Source organism: Oncorhynchus nerka, linkage group LG26, assembly GCF_034236695.1.
Source record: "Oncorhynchus nerka isolate Pitt River linkage group LG26, Oner_Uvic_2.0, whole genome shotgun sequence".
NCBI lineage: Eukaryota > Metazoa > Chordata > Actinopteri > Salmoniformes > Salmonidae > Oncorhynchus > Oncorhynchus nerka.
The window spans coordinates 17,257,315-17,272,832 of record NC_088421.1 but is presented as its reverse complement, the minus strand read 5'-3'; the positions used below and the strand labels follow the sequence as shown (position 1 = coordinate 17,272,832).

The 15,518-nt window shown below is 44.6% G+C and overlaps 1 protein-coding gene across 1 annotated transcript; it reads right to left on the bottom strand.

Moving 5' to 3' along the window:
• Window positions 1-589: 589 nt before the first annotated feature.
• Window positions 590-15,209, bottom strand: LOC115110501 (sterol regulatory element-binding protein 2-like). Its single transcript, XM_029636219.2, is given in 20 exon segments — window positions 590-3,041; window positions 3,205-3,319; window positions 3,414-3,590; window positions 4,132-4,306; window positions 5,965-6,097; window positions 6,363-6,466; window positions 6,554-6,671; window positions 6,769-6,940; window positions 7,069-7,238; window positions 7,378-7,627; window positions 7,812-7,987; window positions 8,183-8,387; window positions 8,519-8,670; window positions 8,771-8,882; window positions 9,164-9,439; window positions 9,667-9,810; window positions 9,987-10,141; window positions 10,326-10,585; window positions 10,587-10,854; window positions 14,865-15,209. Coding segments are annotated over 20 exon segments (3,483 nt in total). The 5' UTR covers window positions 14,965-15,209; the 3' UTR covers window positions 590-2,820.
• Window positions 15,210-15,518: the final 309 nt, after the last annotated feature.

Sequence of the window (15,518 nt, the reverse complement as noted above, 5' to 3'; positions counted from 1 at the left end):
GTAGCTGTGCAAGTTTCAAACAGAGACCACATTCCACTCTGAACATGAAACCGGGTAGTCAAATACTGGGAGCCATAGTCTGCTGTGACATTCCTACAGATTAATACAGAGAGTGAGTCTGGAGACACAATAGTTATTTCTACTGTGGGGAGTGGCTGTAAGACACCACTATTCAGCCCAAGTCAAAGAAAATATTTCAGCAAGGGGAGATGGAGACAGAAAAGGAGGGCACATACATCATGAGCTCAATAATAAGGCCAGGGACAGGAAGAGGGAGCCGAGGGGCAGAGAGAAAGAACCAGCAACTAGCTAAGCAGGAATAGAGACCAGTAAAGTGTGGGTGGTCTTCTTCCCCCACCTTCAGGTGGATAAACAAAACCAATGTAGTTTTGTTGACCAGCCCATTCGCTAGTTCCAGTGAAACACCTAAATAAGGATCAAGATGTGTGTGTGAGCGTAATGCAGAACACTAACATTGCTTTAACAGTGTTCCGTCTAAAAACACCTTGTTTTGGCAACATCCTTTTTACTGTAGCATCCCTACTGCTTGGCATTTATAGCGATTTAAAATAAGACACGAACACACACATTCTGTCCATGGCAATCTTTTATTAAAAAACTAAATCATACATAGAAATCCAGAAAACAATACATAGAGGAGAAAACATTAGATGAGATATTTTGTAACATTAGAAATCGTAGTAAATCCATTGGCTGTAGATGGTTGGTTGTGCAGCACGTACTAGCCCACACTAACCAGTCTGATCAATTCAATCTGAAATAACGGTGCAGATACAAAGGGACATGGTTGGGTAAATTGACACCATACAGCGGTGAATATAGCTGGGTTGAACTGGAAGACATGCAGTAGGTCTTTCTCATATTAGGGTAAAGTGTATAAACACATCTGTGCATTGGAGTTCATGTCAAAAACACTACAATGTGACAAATATTGATGACCTATAAAACTGCCATACTAATTACTTGGACAACATTACTGCATAAAATATTATTTAAAAAAAAAGTCACTCCAGCAGTTTATATCCCTAGGTTGCCTTGACAATATAAAACAATAAGGAAACAAGATTGCTCAAAAAAAAAAAAACTGAGCATGTATAATATTACAGCCATTAAATAAGAAAATCAGAACACAAAGATGAGAATGACGAAAGTGACAAAGTCTAGCCAACAGACAATACAGTTAAAAGCAATTGGACAGATTCCACAATGATAGTTCTGACACTGAAAACATAACAAAATAATTGTTAACTACATCAAGGCCATTATGCTCGAGAGCTTCCCAATCAGATTGGTCAGAATCAACCTTACTAGTGACAGTGACCGAACTGTTTGGTCAATAACAGTCAACTCACTCCGGCCCCGGGCTGGTGGCCAATACACAAACCATTTAACCTTCCTACAGAGTTGATGATACCTTCTTTCTACCCATTATTCTCCCCTCTCACATACATAAGAACATCCTGCTTCATTCTATTCAAGACAGCTGTCTCTACATGGCTACAGAATGTACAATCTATATACAATCACAAATGTGATACTGTGAATGCGACTGACTGCGCATATATATATATATATGTGTGTGTGTGTGTGTGTGTGTAACCTGTAAAGAATTGGGCTTTGATTTTCCATTTAGGGTGATGCTCCAATCCATTAACCTTTTTTCTTGTTGAAAAATGAATGGCACTTTTACAGTGCTGGCCCATTAATATTGCACTGCTGAGTCTAAATAAAGCTGCTCTGTGTACTGTATGACTACTGTCAACTGTCACCATGCCAACTGGTGTGGTACTACAGTATATTGCGCTTGAGTACACTGGCATTGTACAGTCAATGAGGTAGATATAAATAGATACTACTCTGCACTGTACTGTGAGAAGCAAGTTATTTTGAATTGTACAGTAGAGGCTAGAGGGTGACTATCATAGCTAGAATGCACTGAAGCCACAGTCGGTCTCCTTGCATTGAACTATTGTATTGGGCTGTCAAAAATACATACATTTTAAATGTATCATTGTGAAGCTTGGACGTACATGACATTTTAGCATTTAGCATCTAGAACTTGTGGAATGCCAGTGCATGTGCAGCCCGTCATCTACCTGTGACATTACAGCTCTGTAAAAAAGCTTAAGACACAACGAGCACAACCTCTTGTGGATGAAGGTCCATTCATCGCGGGGCAAAACTCAAAATAGCTGTTGGCTAATTAGCCAACCAAAGAGAGAGACTGAATTGTATGTGGATGAGACCCAATGGCAGCCATTTGGACCCTTTTTCCCTTTGGGGCCTATAAGCAGATTCTCTCTACGCTAAGCAGTGTTAGCAACATTACAGTGTTAGCATTATACCAGTGAGCATGTGAGAAACCATGTGCAGTGGTCCGGTGTATGGGCTGCATTATATACATTCTCCTTCTGTGAGGATATGGGGGTGTGTTAGGCCTGTGTGACAGTAAATATGACACTGCCAGAATGTTAACCGTAGTCAATGTTCAGGCTGGCAGTGTGAAGATTGAAGGTCCCTTTTGGTGTCTCTCCTGTACTGTGATATGTCCATGAGATACGACTGTTGGCGTAGTTGACTATTAGATGCTGTGTGGAAATGGCTGACTAGTAATTTATTAGTGCTATGTCTATAGGGCTAGGTGACTGTTCTGGGATCTGTATGAGTGGGCTAATTTCTAATATGTGGTGGAGAATAACTTATCACTGACCACTGATCAGGACTCTGAGTGAGTAGATCACAAGTCAGCGTTAATGTGTGTGAGTCTAACTGAGCCGAGATCTGTCTAAGGGAGAATCATCAGGAGGCCGCGATGGTGGTGCCCCCGCTGAGGCGGAGCAGGATCTGCTGGCAGTCCTGTAGGGAGCGGCGGTCGCCCACACGCTCAAGGGTGCGCTTGGCCTCGGCCAGCAGGCGGGCGCGGTGCCCTGGTGGGGTCAGCAGGGGTAAGGGTAGGTGGCGGCACGCCAGCAGGATGGCATGAGCCCTTTCACGCTCACCCAGAACACAGTCACCCTCTGCTGCAGGGTGGAGGAGGAGAAGAGGGGAGGAGGAAAAAGTAAAGAGAGAAGGTCAGTACAGTTGGAAAGCACTAAATTTGTTTTCATTTGACATAAAAACACATTTGATATCAACTTCAAATGGTATCATTCATGATAATAATTGAAGTGTGGGTGTCCTTACCCGTGGTGTACCCAGGGTTGTTGGTCCTGCGTCGGAGGCTGTGCTCCAGTAGCTGGTGTGTACGGGTGGGACTGGCTCCAGCCATCAGCCTCACTGTGGTCTCATGCAGGAACACCTGGGAGAGGACAAGAGAGGGAACATACGTAATTACACCACAGATAGCCATGAATAATCCATAAATAATCCAGCAGGTCTGAAGCCCTAGTTACCTTGTGTTGTGCCTGTCTGTAACATTGGCCCAGCCTTCGCAACGAACTCAGGTCCCGCTGGAATCCCGCCAATTGGGAGCTAGGGGCGGGGCCTGGCTCCCCATTGCTGCCGCTTCCTCTTTGCCATAGGCTGGTCCTGAGGGTCAGCAAGAGGTCACAGACCAGGAGCTCCACCCCCTTGTTATAGGAAAGACAACAGTAAGGCAGACATAAAAAATATAAATAAACTGTTGAACTACGTAATAAATGACTACACAATGAGTTATGGAAACTAATAGAGGCATATGGGACAGTACATCCACCGTAAGCAGTGTCTCGACCTGGATATGGTATGTTGCAGGTGCCTGCAGATTTGGGAGGCCTCTGTACTGCACTGCAGACACATTGCACTGGGCTGCAGGATCATGCAATGCAACTACAATGCACCACAGCCACCCCCTACCACCCACGCACTACTACTATACCTAGCTAGAGTCAGCTTGTACCTGTGCTTTTGTGAATCAAACGAGCACCCATGCAACGGTCACCATGTGCAGTATATGTTTGTTCATGGTGTGTGTGTGTGTGTAATATGACCAATGAACACTGTGAATCAACCAAACTCCATTACAACCTTTACTGCATGTATATACACAAAGGTTAGAGTTGGTTCAAATAGAAATCACAGAGAGTGCATATTTTCACTTGCATCCCAAACACCCGCATTTTGGGAGAGTACCTTGTTGAGCCAGTTGCCAGACTGGGCGGACAGGGGAACAGAGATGCTGGTGCGCAGGTAGCTGCTGGCCCTGTCGCAGTGAGACAGACAGGCCACCGCCCCCTCTCCCTTCAGAGGAGACAGGCTCAGCTGCACCGCCTTACACAGCAGCAGCACAGCCTTGGGCAATGGATGACTGCAGGACGACAGGGAAAACAACATAGGATTATGGCAATGCTTCTAATGTCCTTTACATACACATGACTGGGACCCTGCTCCCACACTTCCAAGAAGTCTACTGAAAACGGTGCATGAAGAAGACCCGCAACATCATCAAGGACCCCACATACTCCAGCCACGAGCTGTTCACTACGTTACTGTCAGGCAGACGGTATCAGAGCATGAGGTCTGATACCAACAGGCTCAGAGACCACCTGCTCTTATACTCCACACCTTAGCACAACTGATGTTACCAGACTCTTATTAAGATTACTAAATACTGCATAATTTAAACACTTGCCCCCTAACCCCCCCTTCCCCAAACATGTATAAATAATGGACACTAAATTGTACCTTCCTGTATTATACTTGTGCTAAAATGTTTATTCTATTCTACTGAGCCATTTACTTTATATTCCAATTCTTATCTTTTATTATTTCTTATTGTTGTTGTATTGTCCAGAAGGAACCTGCCAGTAACAATTTCTTTGGACGGTGTACAGTCGTGGCCAAAAGTTTTGAGAATGACACAAATATTAATTTCCAAAGTTTGCTGTTTCAGTGTCTTTAGATGTTTTGTTTTGATCATACTATGGAAAACTGAAGTATAATTACAAGCATTTCATAAGTGTCAAAGGCTTTTATTGACAGTCACGTGAAGTTGATGCAAAGAGTCAATATTTGCAGTGTTGACCCTTCTTTTTCAAGACCTCTGCAATCTGCCCTGGCATGCTGTCAATTAACTTCTGGGCCACATCCTGACTGATGGCAGCCCATTCTTGCATAATCAATGCTTGGAGTTTGCCAGAATTTGTGGGGTTTTGTTTGTCCACCCGCCTCTTGAGGATTGACCACAAGTTCTCAATGAGATTAAGGTCTGGGGAGTTTCTTGGCCATGGACCCAAAATATCAATGTTTTGTTCCCTGAGACACTTACTTATCACTTTTGCCTTATGGCAAGGTGCTCCATCATGCTGGAAAAGGCATTGTTCGTCACCAAACTGTTCCTGGATGGTTGGGAGAAGTTGCTCTCGGAGGATGTGTTGGTACCATTCTTTATTCATGGCTGTGTTCTTAGGCAAAATTGTGAGTGATCCCACTCCCTTGGCTGAGAAGCAACCCCACACATGAATGGTCTCAGGATGCTTTACTGTTGGCATGACACAGGACTGATGGTAGTGCTCACATTGTCTTCTCCGGACAAGCTTTTTTCCAGATGCCCCAAACAATCGGAAACGGGATTCATCAGATAAAATGACTTTAGCCCAGTCCTCAGCAGTCCAATCCCTGTACCGTTTGCAGAATATCAGTCTGTCCCTGATGTTTCTCCTGGAGAGAAGTGGCTTCTTTGCTGCCCTTCTTGACACCAGGCCATCCTCCAAAAGTCTTCACCTCACCGTGGGTGCAGATGCACTCACACCTGCCTGCTGCCATTCCTGAGCAAGCTCTGAATTGCAATTCATCTGATCACTCTTTATAACATTCTGGAGTATATGCAAATTGCCATCATACAAACTGAGGCAGCAGACTTTGTAAAAATTCAGATTTGTGTCATTCTCAAACCTTTTGGCCACGACTGTATACCAGGTGTATCTCGTACATACGATTAATAAAACACACACAAAGTATACTGACTCGAGGGTATGGAGAGCTCTGGGCATGCGCTCTGCCTCTGCCAGCAGCGACCTCACAGCGACATCATCTCCTTGCAGCCAATGGGCAGCAGCCTTTAGGACCAATGCCCACCAGCGACTCACTGGGTCTGCCACTAAGCAGAGATTACATGACAACATTAGACTTCAACTGTGGCATCGAGAGGTCAAGCAAAAAATGTTCACGTTATATTGAATAAGTCAATTATGTTAATCATAAAGAGTTTCTTTAGTGTTCAAGATACATATGAGAAGAATAAAATCTATACACATTCACAGCCTCAGATCATCTCGTAGGAAACAAAGATGAGATAAATCTGTAAAGAAATCTGTCCCACACAGAACATGGTGTGGTTCACACTAACGTGTGCATTCCAGTACCTGGCATGGTGGTGTGATTAGGTGGGGCTGGGAAGGGAGGTGAGGAGGACTCCTCTGTGCAGTTGTTCAATAGCTGGAGAAACTCCAAGGCACTGGAGAACTCCCTGAGAGAGAGAGAAAAGAAAGTAAAGTAAACAATTTGCATAGGTAAACAGGAGAGTGACTGGGCACTGTGAGGACCCTGGCCTTACCCAGAGTCGTTCTTGGGCTTGTCTGCCTCCGTGTCAGTGTGGGGCTGGATGAGGGAGTGCACAGCTCTCTCCAGCAGCTTCTCACAGAAACAACGATGCAGCTGGGCGATGGGGTCAGCTAAAGGAAGAGAAAAAAATAATTAAAAGGCCCAATTGTTGCATGAGGGCATTTCTGTATACACTATTAGCTCTTCCGTCAACTTTATTGTTCATACCTGGGTCTCTCTGGGAAGTGTACACGCCCTCTCTGCTCTCGGACTTCACAGACCAATCACAGCTGAGGAAGAACTGCCTGCCCAATGGGGTGAAGAGCCAGTGCAGACAGTCAGGGATGGGCTTGGAGTCTGATTGGCTGGCCACACCCTCAGCACAGCTCAAAAAGTAACCCTGGGACACAGACATGTAGGGAAAGATGACAGTGTGTGGATAGTATCAGAGATATCATTACCATAGCAGTAATGGAGGGATGTGGAGGATTAGTAATGGAGGATGGAGGGATGCCCTGAGACACTCACAGGCAGGCAGGAGAGGTGGTGGCCCAGTACAGTGCGCAAAGCTGTTGCCGCGGTGACATAGATATGGGCCTGCTGGGTGGGGGCCATCTTGCTTTGGGCGCTCTCACTGAGGTTGACGGCACTCATAGACAGAGACAGAGCCCACAGGCCACTGCTCTGGGGAAGCTTCCCTACACACAGAGAGAGAGAGAGAGAGAGAGAGAGAAGTTCCAGACAGAGGATGGGGTACTACTGTGTTATGTTGTCGTGTTTACAATGACAAATGATACTGACCTAGGCTCAATGTTCTAGACTATTCAGTGTTGTCACCTGTGAGTTGCAGCTGGCTCAGCCTATGGTAGACCAGAGCTGCGTCCCGGGAGCTGGTCTTGGACTCCTCTCCCTTGTGCTTCTCACCAACCTGGCGAACCAGCCAGCCCAGAGGGGTGGGGTGATGCAGACAGTAGCGAATTAGGTTCCAGGAGAGGGAGAAGAGGAGGTCCCAACTGGTGGTGGGCAGGGCTCTGGTCAAGACTGACAGGCAGGTTTTCAAACTGGCCACGGCTGCTGTATAGTCACCCTGTAGGAGTGGAGAGGTGGGAAAATCTATATGAATAGTTATGGAACTTGGCATTGATGTACCTATAGATAAGAGATGGTTTTACCCAATCAGGGCACCAGTTTAAGAGATACTCAAACACAGGTACAGAGAAAAACAATAAGGTAGGGGAAAATCCTACAGACATAAAGGGATGTGAACTCACTCTGTTGAGATGTAGGTCTGCTTGTTTACGCTGCCTCCAGAAGGAGACTGATTTGGGCGAGTGGAGGGGGGTGACAGGCTCCCAGAGGTAGAGGACCCTAACACAGCCCCACACTGCCCCAACACCGCTCAAAATCCACACCGTCAACCATGGCAACAGGCACCAAAGCCAGGTCGCTGTGGGAAAGAGAGGGAGGAGTCAGTATAAGATACATATACTCCAATACATCCTCAAAACAACTCCCAACCGGGAACTCTTACTGGGAACTACTACTGTTAAGAAAAATATTGACTGACTATAATAGCCTATCGTGAATGTATGCATGCAATAGGACTTGTATGGTCAGTGTAAGAGTAAACTAAAGGTCTGACCAAAGTTCTGGGTCTGGCTGGGTAATGAGAACAGTGTCCTGGAGGCTCCGTGTACAGAGGTCAAGGCAGAGCTGCTCTGGGCCTCAGATCCCAGGAGAGAGGGCAGGGGGTTGAGGGAGAGGCAGAAGAAGGTGAGGGCGCAGAGGAGGAGACGAGAGCGATCCATCACTCCCACGGAAGAGGGTGAGCCAGGCTCACTCTTCACCTGAGTGAAGGGGAGAGAGAGAGAATAGTTCAACTACTATGTAAGTGTTCAACCTTTGCAACATTCAATTCAAACAATTTCCACACAACAACAAAAACATTACAGTTCCTTGACTATCATCATCACAGTACCTGCTCATGGTCCAGTAAGGGACTGCCAGGCTCGGAGTCGATGCAGTATGGAGAGAACTCACGAGGAGATCCTGATCCAGACTCTGAGGCTGGAGGTGACATCATCAGCATCTCTGGTTTCATCTCCACATCGTCAGACAGCACCACTGACTCTGACAGAGAGGAAGTGGGAGAGAGCCCAATATGTTACGGCCCGGCCCGTACATGAACTGAAGTTGTGATGGATTAACTAGTAATAAATGGGGGACTTACTGTTCTTGCTGTTCATCTTGAGGGCCAGGTTCTCCTGCCGTAGTTTGTGGTTGACCTGCTGCAGGTATTTGATGTAGTCGATGGCTTTCCTCAGCACTCCTGACTTGTGCATCTGCGTACAAACACATTAGCAATGTGTCAGTGTACATTTGGTGAGTGCCCTATACGAACAAGTCCATTCCTCTGACTTCTATGTACTCTAGGAAGTACTCTAGGAAATACCAAGTGTCTGTGGTTTAGCATATAGCCTAATTAAGTTTGACATTCAAATTGTTCTAGCATGCTCCTCTGAGTTTCTATCGGACTTGGACCACAAAATAAGGCAAAACCCACTGTTCCTGTAAGGTCAAAGATAGTCAATATTGGATTATTGTATCACTTGGTTTTCCTGACCTTGGCGTCGCCGCCCATGACCAGGTCTCTCAGCTCCAGGATCTTGTCATTGATGGAGGAGCGGTACCTCTTCTCAATGATGTTGTGGGTGGTTCTCCTCTCCCCCTCCTTCATCACCCCCCCTGGACCCATCACCATTCCCATCCCGTGGTCCATCACCTGCCTGTTCCCACCTACACAGTGGGAGGTGCCTGACGACAGCTGTTTGATGGGCAGCTTGTCTCCGCCCCCCATCATGACAGGCACAGTGGTCAGGATGTTACTGCCCATCAGAGTCTGAGGGACGAGTTAAGGTAAAAGTCAGTGTTGACATATGAAACAGTTAAGATACTGAGGGGGACAGAGCAGAGAAGCATGTTCAATGGAATTATTTTCTCATCTCTATTTAAAGTACAAGTTCAGGATTAATCTGAGTCTTCGTGACCGTCCCCATTAGACCCTGAGCAGAGAGAATAGAAAGGGAGAGAGCGAAGCAGACAGATAGTATAGAGACCTACCGGTACCTGTAGAGTCTGTGTCTGGATAGGATGGGTCAAGGTGGTGATCCCAGGGTTCTGCATGGTGGACAGAACCTGTGTCCCATCAGGTTTCAGGGTGGTCAGAACCAGATTCTCGGTCTTCAGAATCTGAGGCTGGTGGACCAGAAGCTGAGAGAGACCAGGGACACTGGATCAGTTACAACCAGTGATGCCATACACAACACAAGGTCTATGGTTACAACATGCTAGGATCTGCACGTATTTAGAGAGACTTTATAAAGATTGGATGCAGCTAGTTTTGATTAGGGACTCAAACATGGTAAAGTATGAAGCTTGATACTCACGGGTACCTGTTGAACCTGCTGTTGCATGGTGTGGACTGTAGGCGCGGTGGAGAGAGTCTGGATGGTCTGGCCCGTCTGCAGTAGTCTCTGGTGCTGGATGGTCATGGGTTGAACCTGTGGTGATGTCATTATGCTCTGCATCTGCGGTTGGAGGACTGTGGGGAAAAAAGAGAGGTATGTAGTATGGATACATTGTCAAAGAGCACCATTCATATAGAAAAGCATGTAGGACTCTGAATATCTTCACATGATAAACATCTTTAAGTGCATTTCTAATGAATAACCACCGTTTTCCAGTGACCTAATCTTTTCAGTAAAAGAAAAAAAAGTTGCTCTAACCTTGGAAGCTTGTAGTGGGACTCTGGTGGCAGATGACAGGGTTCTGGATAAAGCGGGACTGGCCGCCACTGGATGTGATCATCACCGTCTGGGCCTGGGTCTGGATGGGCAGAGCCTGGTTGTGGGTCTGGACCAGGGTGTGCACAGGGAAGCTATGCGTCTGCATGGGGATGCTCTGGCTGTGGACCTGGATGGTGGGTTGCTGCTGGGGCTGGGGCTGGATGGCCTGCATCTGGGGCCGGGGCTGGAGCAGGGGAGGGGCGGATATGATGCTGCCCTGAAGAGAACGTCTGGACTGGGGTCTGTGGTGGGGTGAGGGGCAGGGACTGGGGGGCCAGTGTTTGGGTGGGGGTCAGGGTCACGTTGCTGTTCTGGTAAACTGTGGTAGTGGTCTGGGGTGTCTGTGGGGCTTGAGGGGGTGGGCGTGGGGTGGCCCCAGCACCGTTCTGTAGGGAGCCCGCAGAGGCCATCTGGTCCTCAAAGAGGTCGGGGAAGTCCCCCACCTGGTTGCTGACGAACTGGAGCATCTCTGAGGAGAGAGAATAATTCAAGGGGTTCATGAGTCTCTGGTTGTGGGTGAGCTAAAATGCACTTTATTCTTAGACATAAAATCATGTGCAATGGCAATTAATTGACTAGACAACAAATTTGACTTTGGTTTAGACATAATCCATTGGTTAATATGGCCCTCTAGTGAGGTAGGGCTTCATTGTTGCAGCCAAATCTAATTTTATTTGTCACAAGTGCCAAATACAACTTAACCAACAACGCAGTTCAAGAACTACAGAGTTAATAAAATATTTACTAAATAAACTAAAGTAAATCAAAAAGTAACACAATAAATGCACATAACAATAAAGAGGTGATATACAGGGGATACCAAGTTAAATGTGCAGGGGTACAGATTAGTAGAGGTAAAGTGACTATGCATAGATAAACAGTGAGTAGCAGTGTAAATAGGGAGAGGGGTCAATGTAAATAGTCTGGTGGCCATTTGATTAGTTGTTCAGCAGTCTTATGGCTTGGGGGTAGAAGCTGTTAAGGAGACTTTTGGTCCTAGACTTGACGCTCCTGTACCGCTTGCTGTGGGGTAGCAGAGAGAACAGTCTATGACTTGGGTGACTGGAGTCTGACAATTTTTGGTACTTCCTCTGACACCGCCTAGTATATAGGCCCTGGATTTCAGGAAGCTTGGCCCCAGTGATGTACTGGGCCGTACAACCTGTCACAACTAGAGACTTTTCTAACGCCTTCAAAGGCCTGCCTTAAGGAGCTGGACCTGGAGCTCCTAGCACTGCCCAAAATGATTATTTTTAATGTCGTATAGAGTTTTTTAAAACAATCTTTATTAAGAACTGTCATTTTATTGTGAGGAACTGGAGTTTCATCTGACATTTTTTTCAGTTTTGTCCTCGATTTTAAATTCTAAAATCGAGGACAAAACTGAAAAAAATGTCAGGCTGTAATAAAACAAACAGTGGAAATAGTCAAGGTGTGTGAATACTTTCTGAAGGCACTGCAGATTATTAACCTGCATTAGAAATTGGCCTTGAGTGAAGAGATCACAGGAAAGAGGAGAATCCACAGTGACCTTCAGTAGAGATTTACAACAGTGACAATGCTGTTTACTGCCAGGGCAAGGTCACTGAAGGAATTAAGAGGTTTATGGAGTGGTGGCCTTGGTTTGATACACTGCTACTGTTCCGGCATTGAGTCAAGGAAGAGAGCACCAGCTAATGCTTTGAGGAAAGCCTTCCAACGACTAGCCCTGACAAATGGCATGGTCTTATAGATTCCACTGTGACAGGAGGAAAAAGTGTCCTGTAGGGACCTATGTATAGACAACGTTGCTAGAAGATTCAGGGTTAAAGAATATTCACACTTTTATCAATGAGGGGCTGCAACCTTGAACTCACACTTGCGATAAAGAAAGGCTAGACACCTAGGCCAATAAATGCATCGTCCTCCCATTTATGATTATGGGGACACCATTTATCAAAACGCAGCAGCCACAACTCTAAAACCCTTGGATGCAGTGTACCATAGCCTGCTTCGCTTTATCACCGGTGACAGGTTTAATATCACTGCATCCTTTATCAGAAGGTCAGCTGGACCTCAATTCCGTAATTCACTTCATTTCTCCTTTTCGTTTACAAAGCTATTCTGCACAAGCTTCCAACATCTCACTTCTGTTAAAGGAATACTTCGGGATTTTGGCAATGATGACCTTTACCTACTTCCCCAGAGTCAGATGAACTCAAGGATACCATTTGCATGTCTCTGTGTCCAGTATGAAGGAAGTTAGAGGTAGTAATGACTTGAAGTCTATGGGTATCTACTAGCATGCTAGCATTGAATTTTCATGTGAGTAGTTTGTTTTCAGGCCACCATTGGGAATGAGACCCTGGCCTCAAATTGGCCTCCCCTGAATAAATAAAAGTTTATTAAATAAATAATAACATTACTGTAGAGTAACATTACTGTAATAACATTATGGGTCGATTGATGAAGAAATGGCTTATAGGGTCCATCTCACAATCGAAAAGGCTTGGAAAAAAATAATAAGTGGCTAGTCTAATATTAATCATTTATTAGAATTGTCTGCTTCATCGACCACACCAAAGACAGACTCACATGCGCACAGGCTCCACAGGGGTTTTGCATTCAGAGATACAAAATAACAGAGCCCCAAGCCAATTGTGACACAAAGAACTAAAACTGTCAAAACTGGGACAGTTTCCTAGGGCTGCTCAGAGCAGAGAAAATAGGTTATGTAACCAGAGCAGCTATTGCATTGGGAATAGTGGGGAGAAAAGTCTAGTTAGTAGGGCCAGGATGATACCAGTATCACTCCTTAGTATTGTGGCAAGGAAACAAAACACATAGCGGATTTAACTTATTTAGGAAAACAGCCCTAATGTTGGAAACAAACATCATATTGAATTATTTTCCAAGCCTTGACACACTATATTTCAAGAACAGCAGGATAGATACGGCTATGCAGAGACCTTCTGAGGGGATCCTTAGTTCCAATACTTAAATAGCTTAGATCTCATATAAAGGTATCATTAAAACACAAATTAGTTTCTAACCTATAGAGGCAAACAAAAAATTATACAGAGTCGCCCACCATCAAACTATTTAAGAGCTTTAGACTACATCTGGGTACCCTTTTTAAAAAGTTTCAATTGCTACCCAATCATTTCCAATTTACCGATATGTTTTCCTTTACATAGGTATAACATCTGACCAATTCAACTTACCAGACCTTTATTGTGGGGAGGAGTACATTTTTCATAAATAATTTTAAGACTAAATTGAGTTAGACTCATACACAACGTTCTCCTTTTCACATTATTTTTGTTATACCCAAATCAACTCTTTGCATACTTCTCTTTTTAACACTAAAGAGGGATTACATAGCATAGTCCCCGGGTTCTCTTAGTTCCTGCACTGCAATGGGTCCCATTTATCCCATATTGTATGACAGCGTCACATCATTTCGGTGACTTAGCATTCAGTAATTGGAATCTGGTGACCTACGCTGGTCAATTATGTGTCCAAAGCTCCATCCTTTCACAGTGTGCCAAGGGTAAAACTGCTGTTTTGATAAGATGGGAATGGTGATGTTATCTCCATACTGAGTCAATGTGCTGAGCCTATGAATGAACAGGGTGAAGCAGACATGTTTTCCAGTCAAAAAACAGAAGGGGTATTAATGATGAGCCAGTAGACATTGTGAGTCACTTTTTTCTCCATTATTGATGAACAAACCCTCAATGGTATGACAGCCAGGAGAGGGGTAGACAAGCATGACAAAAAAACATCTCAGAACAAAATGTAATGAAGAATATAGATAAATAGGAAACAAGTAAAACTAGGCTAATAAGCCATTGGGAAAGTATAAGGAACTTTTTGCCTACAGGTAATTGAATGACACAGCTCACAGTTGAGTCACACTCAGTTACATTTGAGGAGTTGTTTATTCACACGCACACACTAAACTGTTGCATGACCACTGTTCTGTAGGCCAACCACCCATTTAAAATATGCTTGAATCTTCACTGATGTAAAATGCGATTGCATTATTAAATCAGTGACGCAGAATCATTTAAGCAAACTATTATTTAGAACTGTAAAATTGTGGAGTGCTGTGTATGTAAGTATCCTATGCAACGCCCCAAAATAAAGGGTGAACAAGTTCCAATCCTATGGCATCCACAATAGTTTCCTGGTTGACGACACTGTCCTACTGTCAATATGACACAGACAGAAAGTATATCATTATTTATATACTCCTTTAATGTGATGTGCACCATAATTAGCTAGTCTAAATACAGTACCTATATGTAATTGTAACCAATTGACTATCAACAAGCGGGCTTGCTTGACACATGATACAAATCACCACTCCCGGCCTTACCGCGACGACGACACACAATACTGTCAGAAAGCAGAAATAGGACACAAACTTTCGTGGACAAACACACAAAATAATTCCATATTCTCTCATCAATTATGACATAAATAGTAACTCACCATCGATGTCGCCCAGTGTAAATTCGTCCCCTAGTTCTGACAAAGTCGGATCCATATTTTCCATGGTCGAGATGTACTCCCCACTAACGTTACTGTCCATAATAAAATTCAGAACTTCGCCTCCCCGGCTTTAACCGGAGGTTGCTGAAGGAAATAACCAAGATGTCCAGAGATCTTTGAAGCGTTAACAACGCATAACGTCACTTTATCTTAGCTCTAAGTTTATTAAACTATCAGAGGACAGGAAACACCTCAACAATGCCCCAGAGGCCGATTTCTATTTAGATAAACTCATTTAGAATTACAGACGTCGCCATCTTGTTTCCACTACTTACGTCATTTACAAACAGCGTTTGTGAACCAGGACGACTCCTGATTGGCTTAATCCTTGCTGTTGTTGTCGTGAGACCAGGCACCATTGTCCAATAGAAATTCCACATTTACCGTGGCCTGATAGTACGTCAACGATCAGAAGCTTTCTTGAAATTTGCATTGACTCCGCCCAAATATTTTCTTTAAAAAAAGAGCCTATCCAAAGAGATTCACCCTAATAAATATTTAATGATATCTTACTTTATATATGAGCCCGCCCCATCTGAACAACATTATTAATGTTCTGGCTATCCCCAGATGTTACGCCATACCTACCATCAG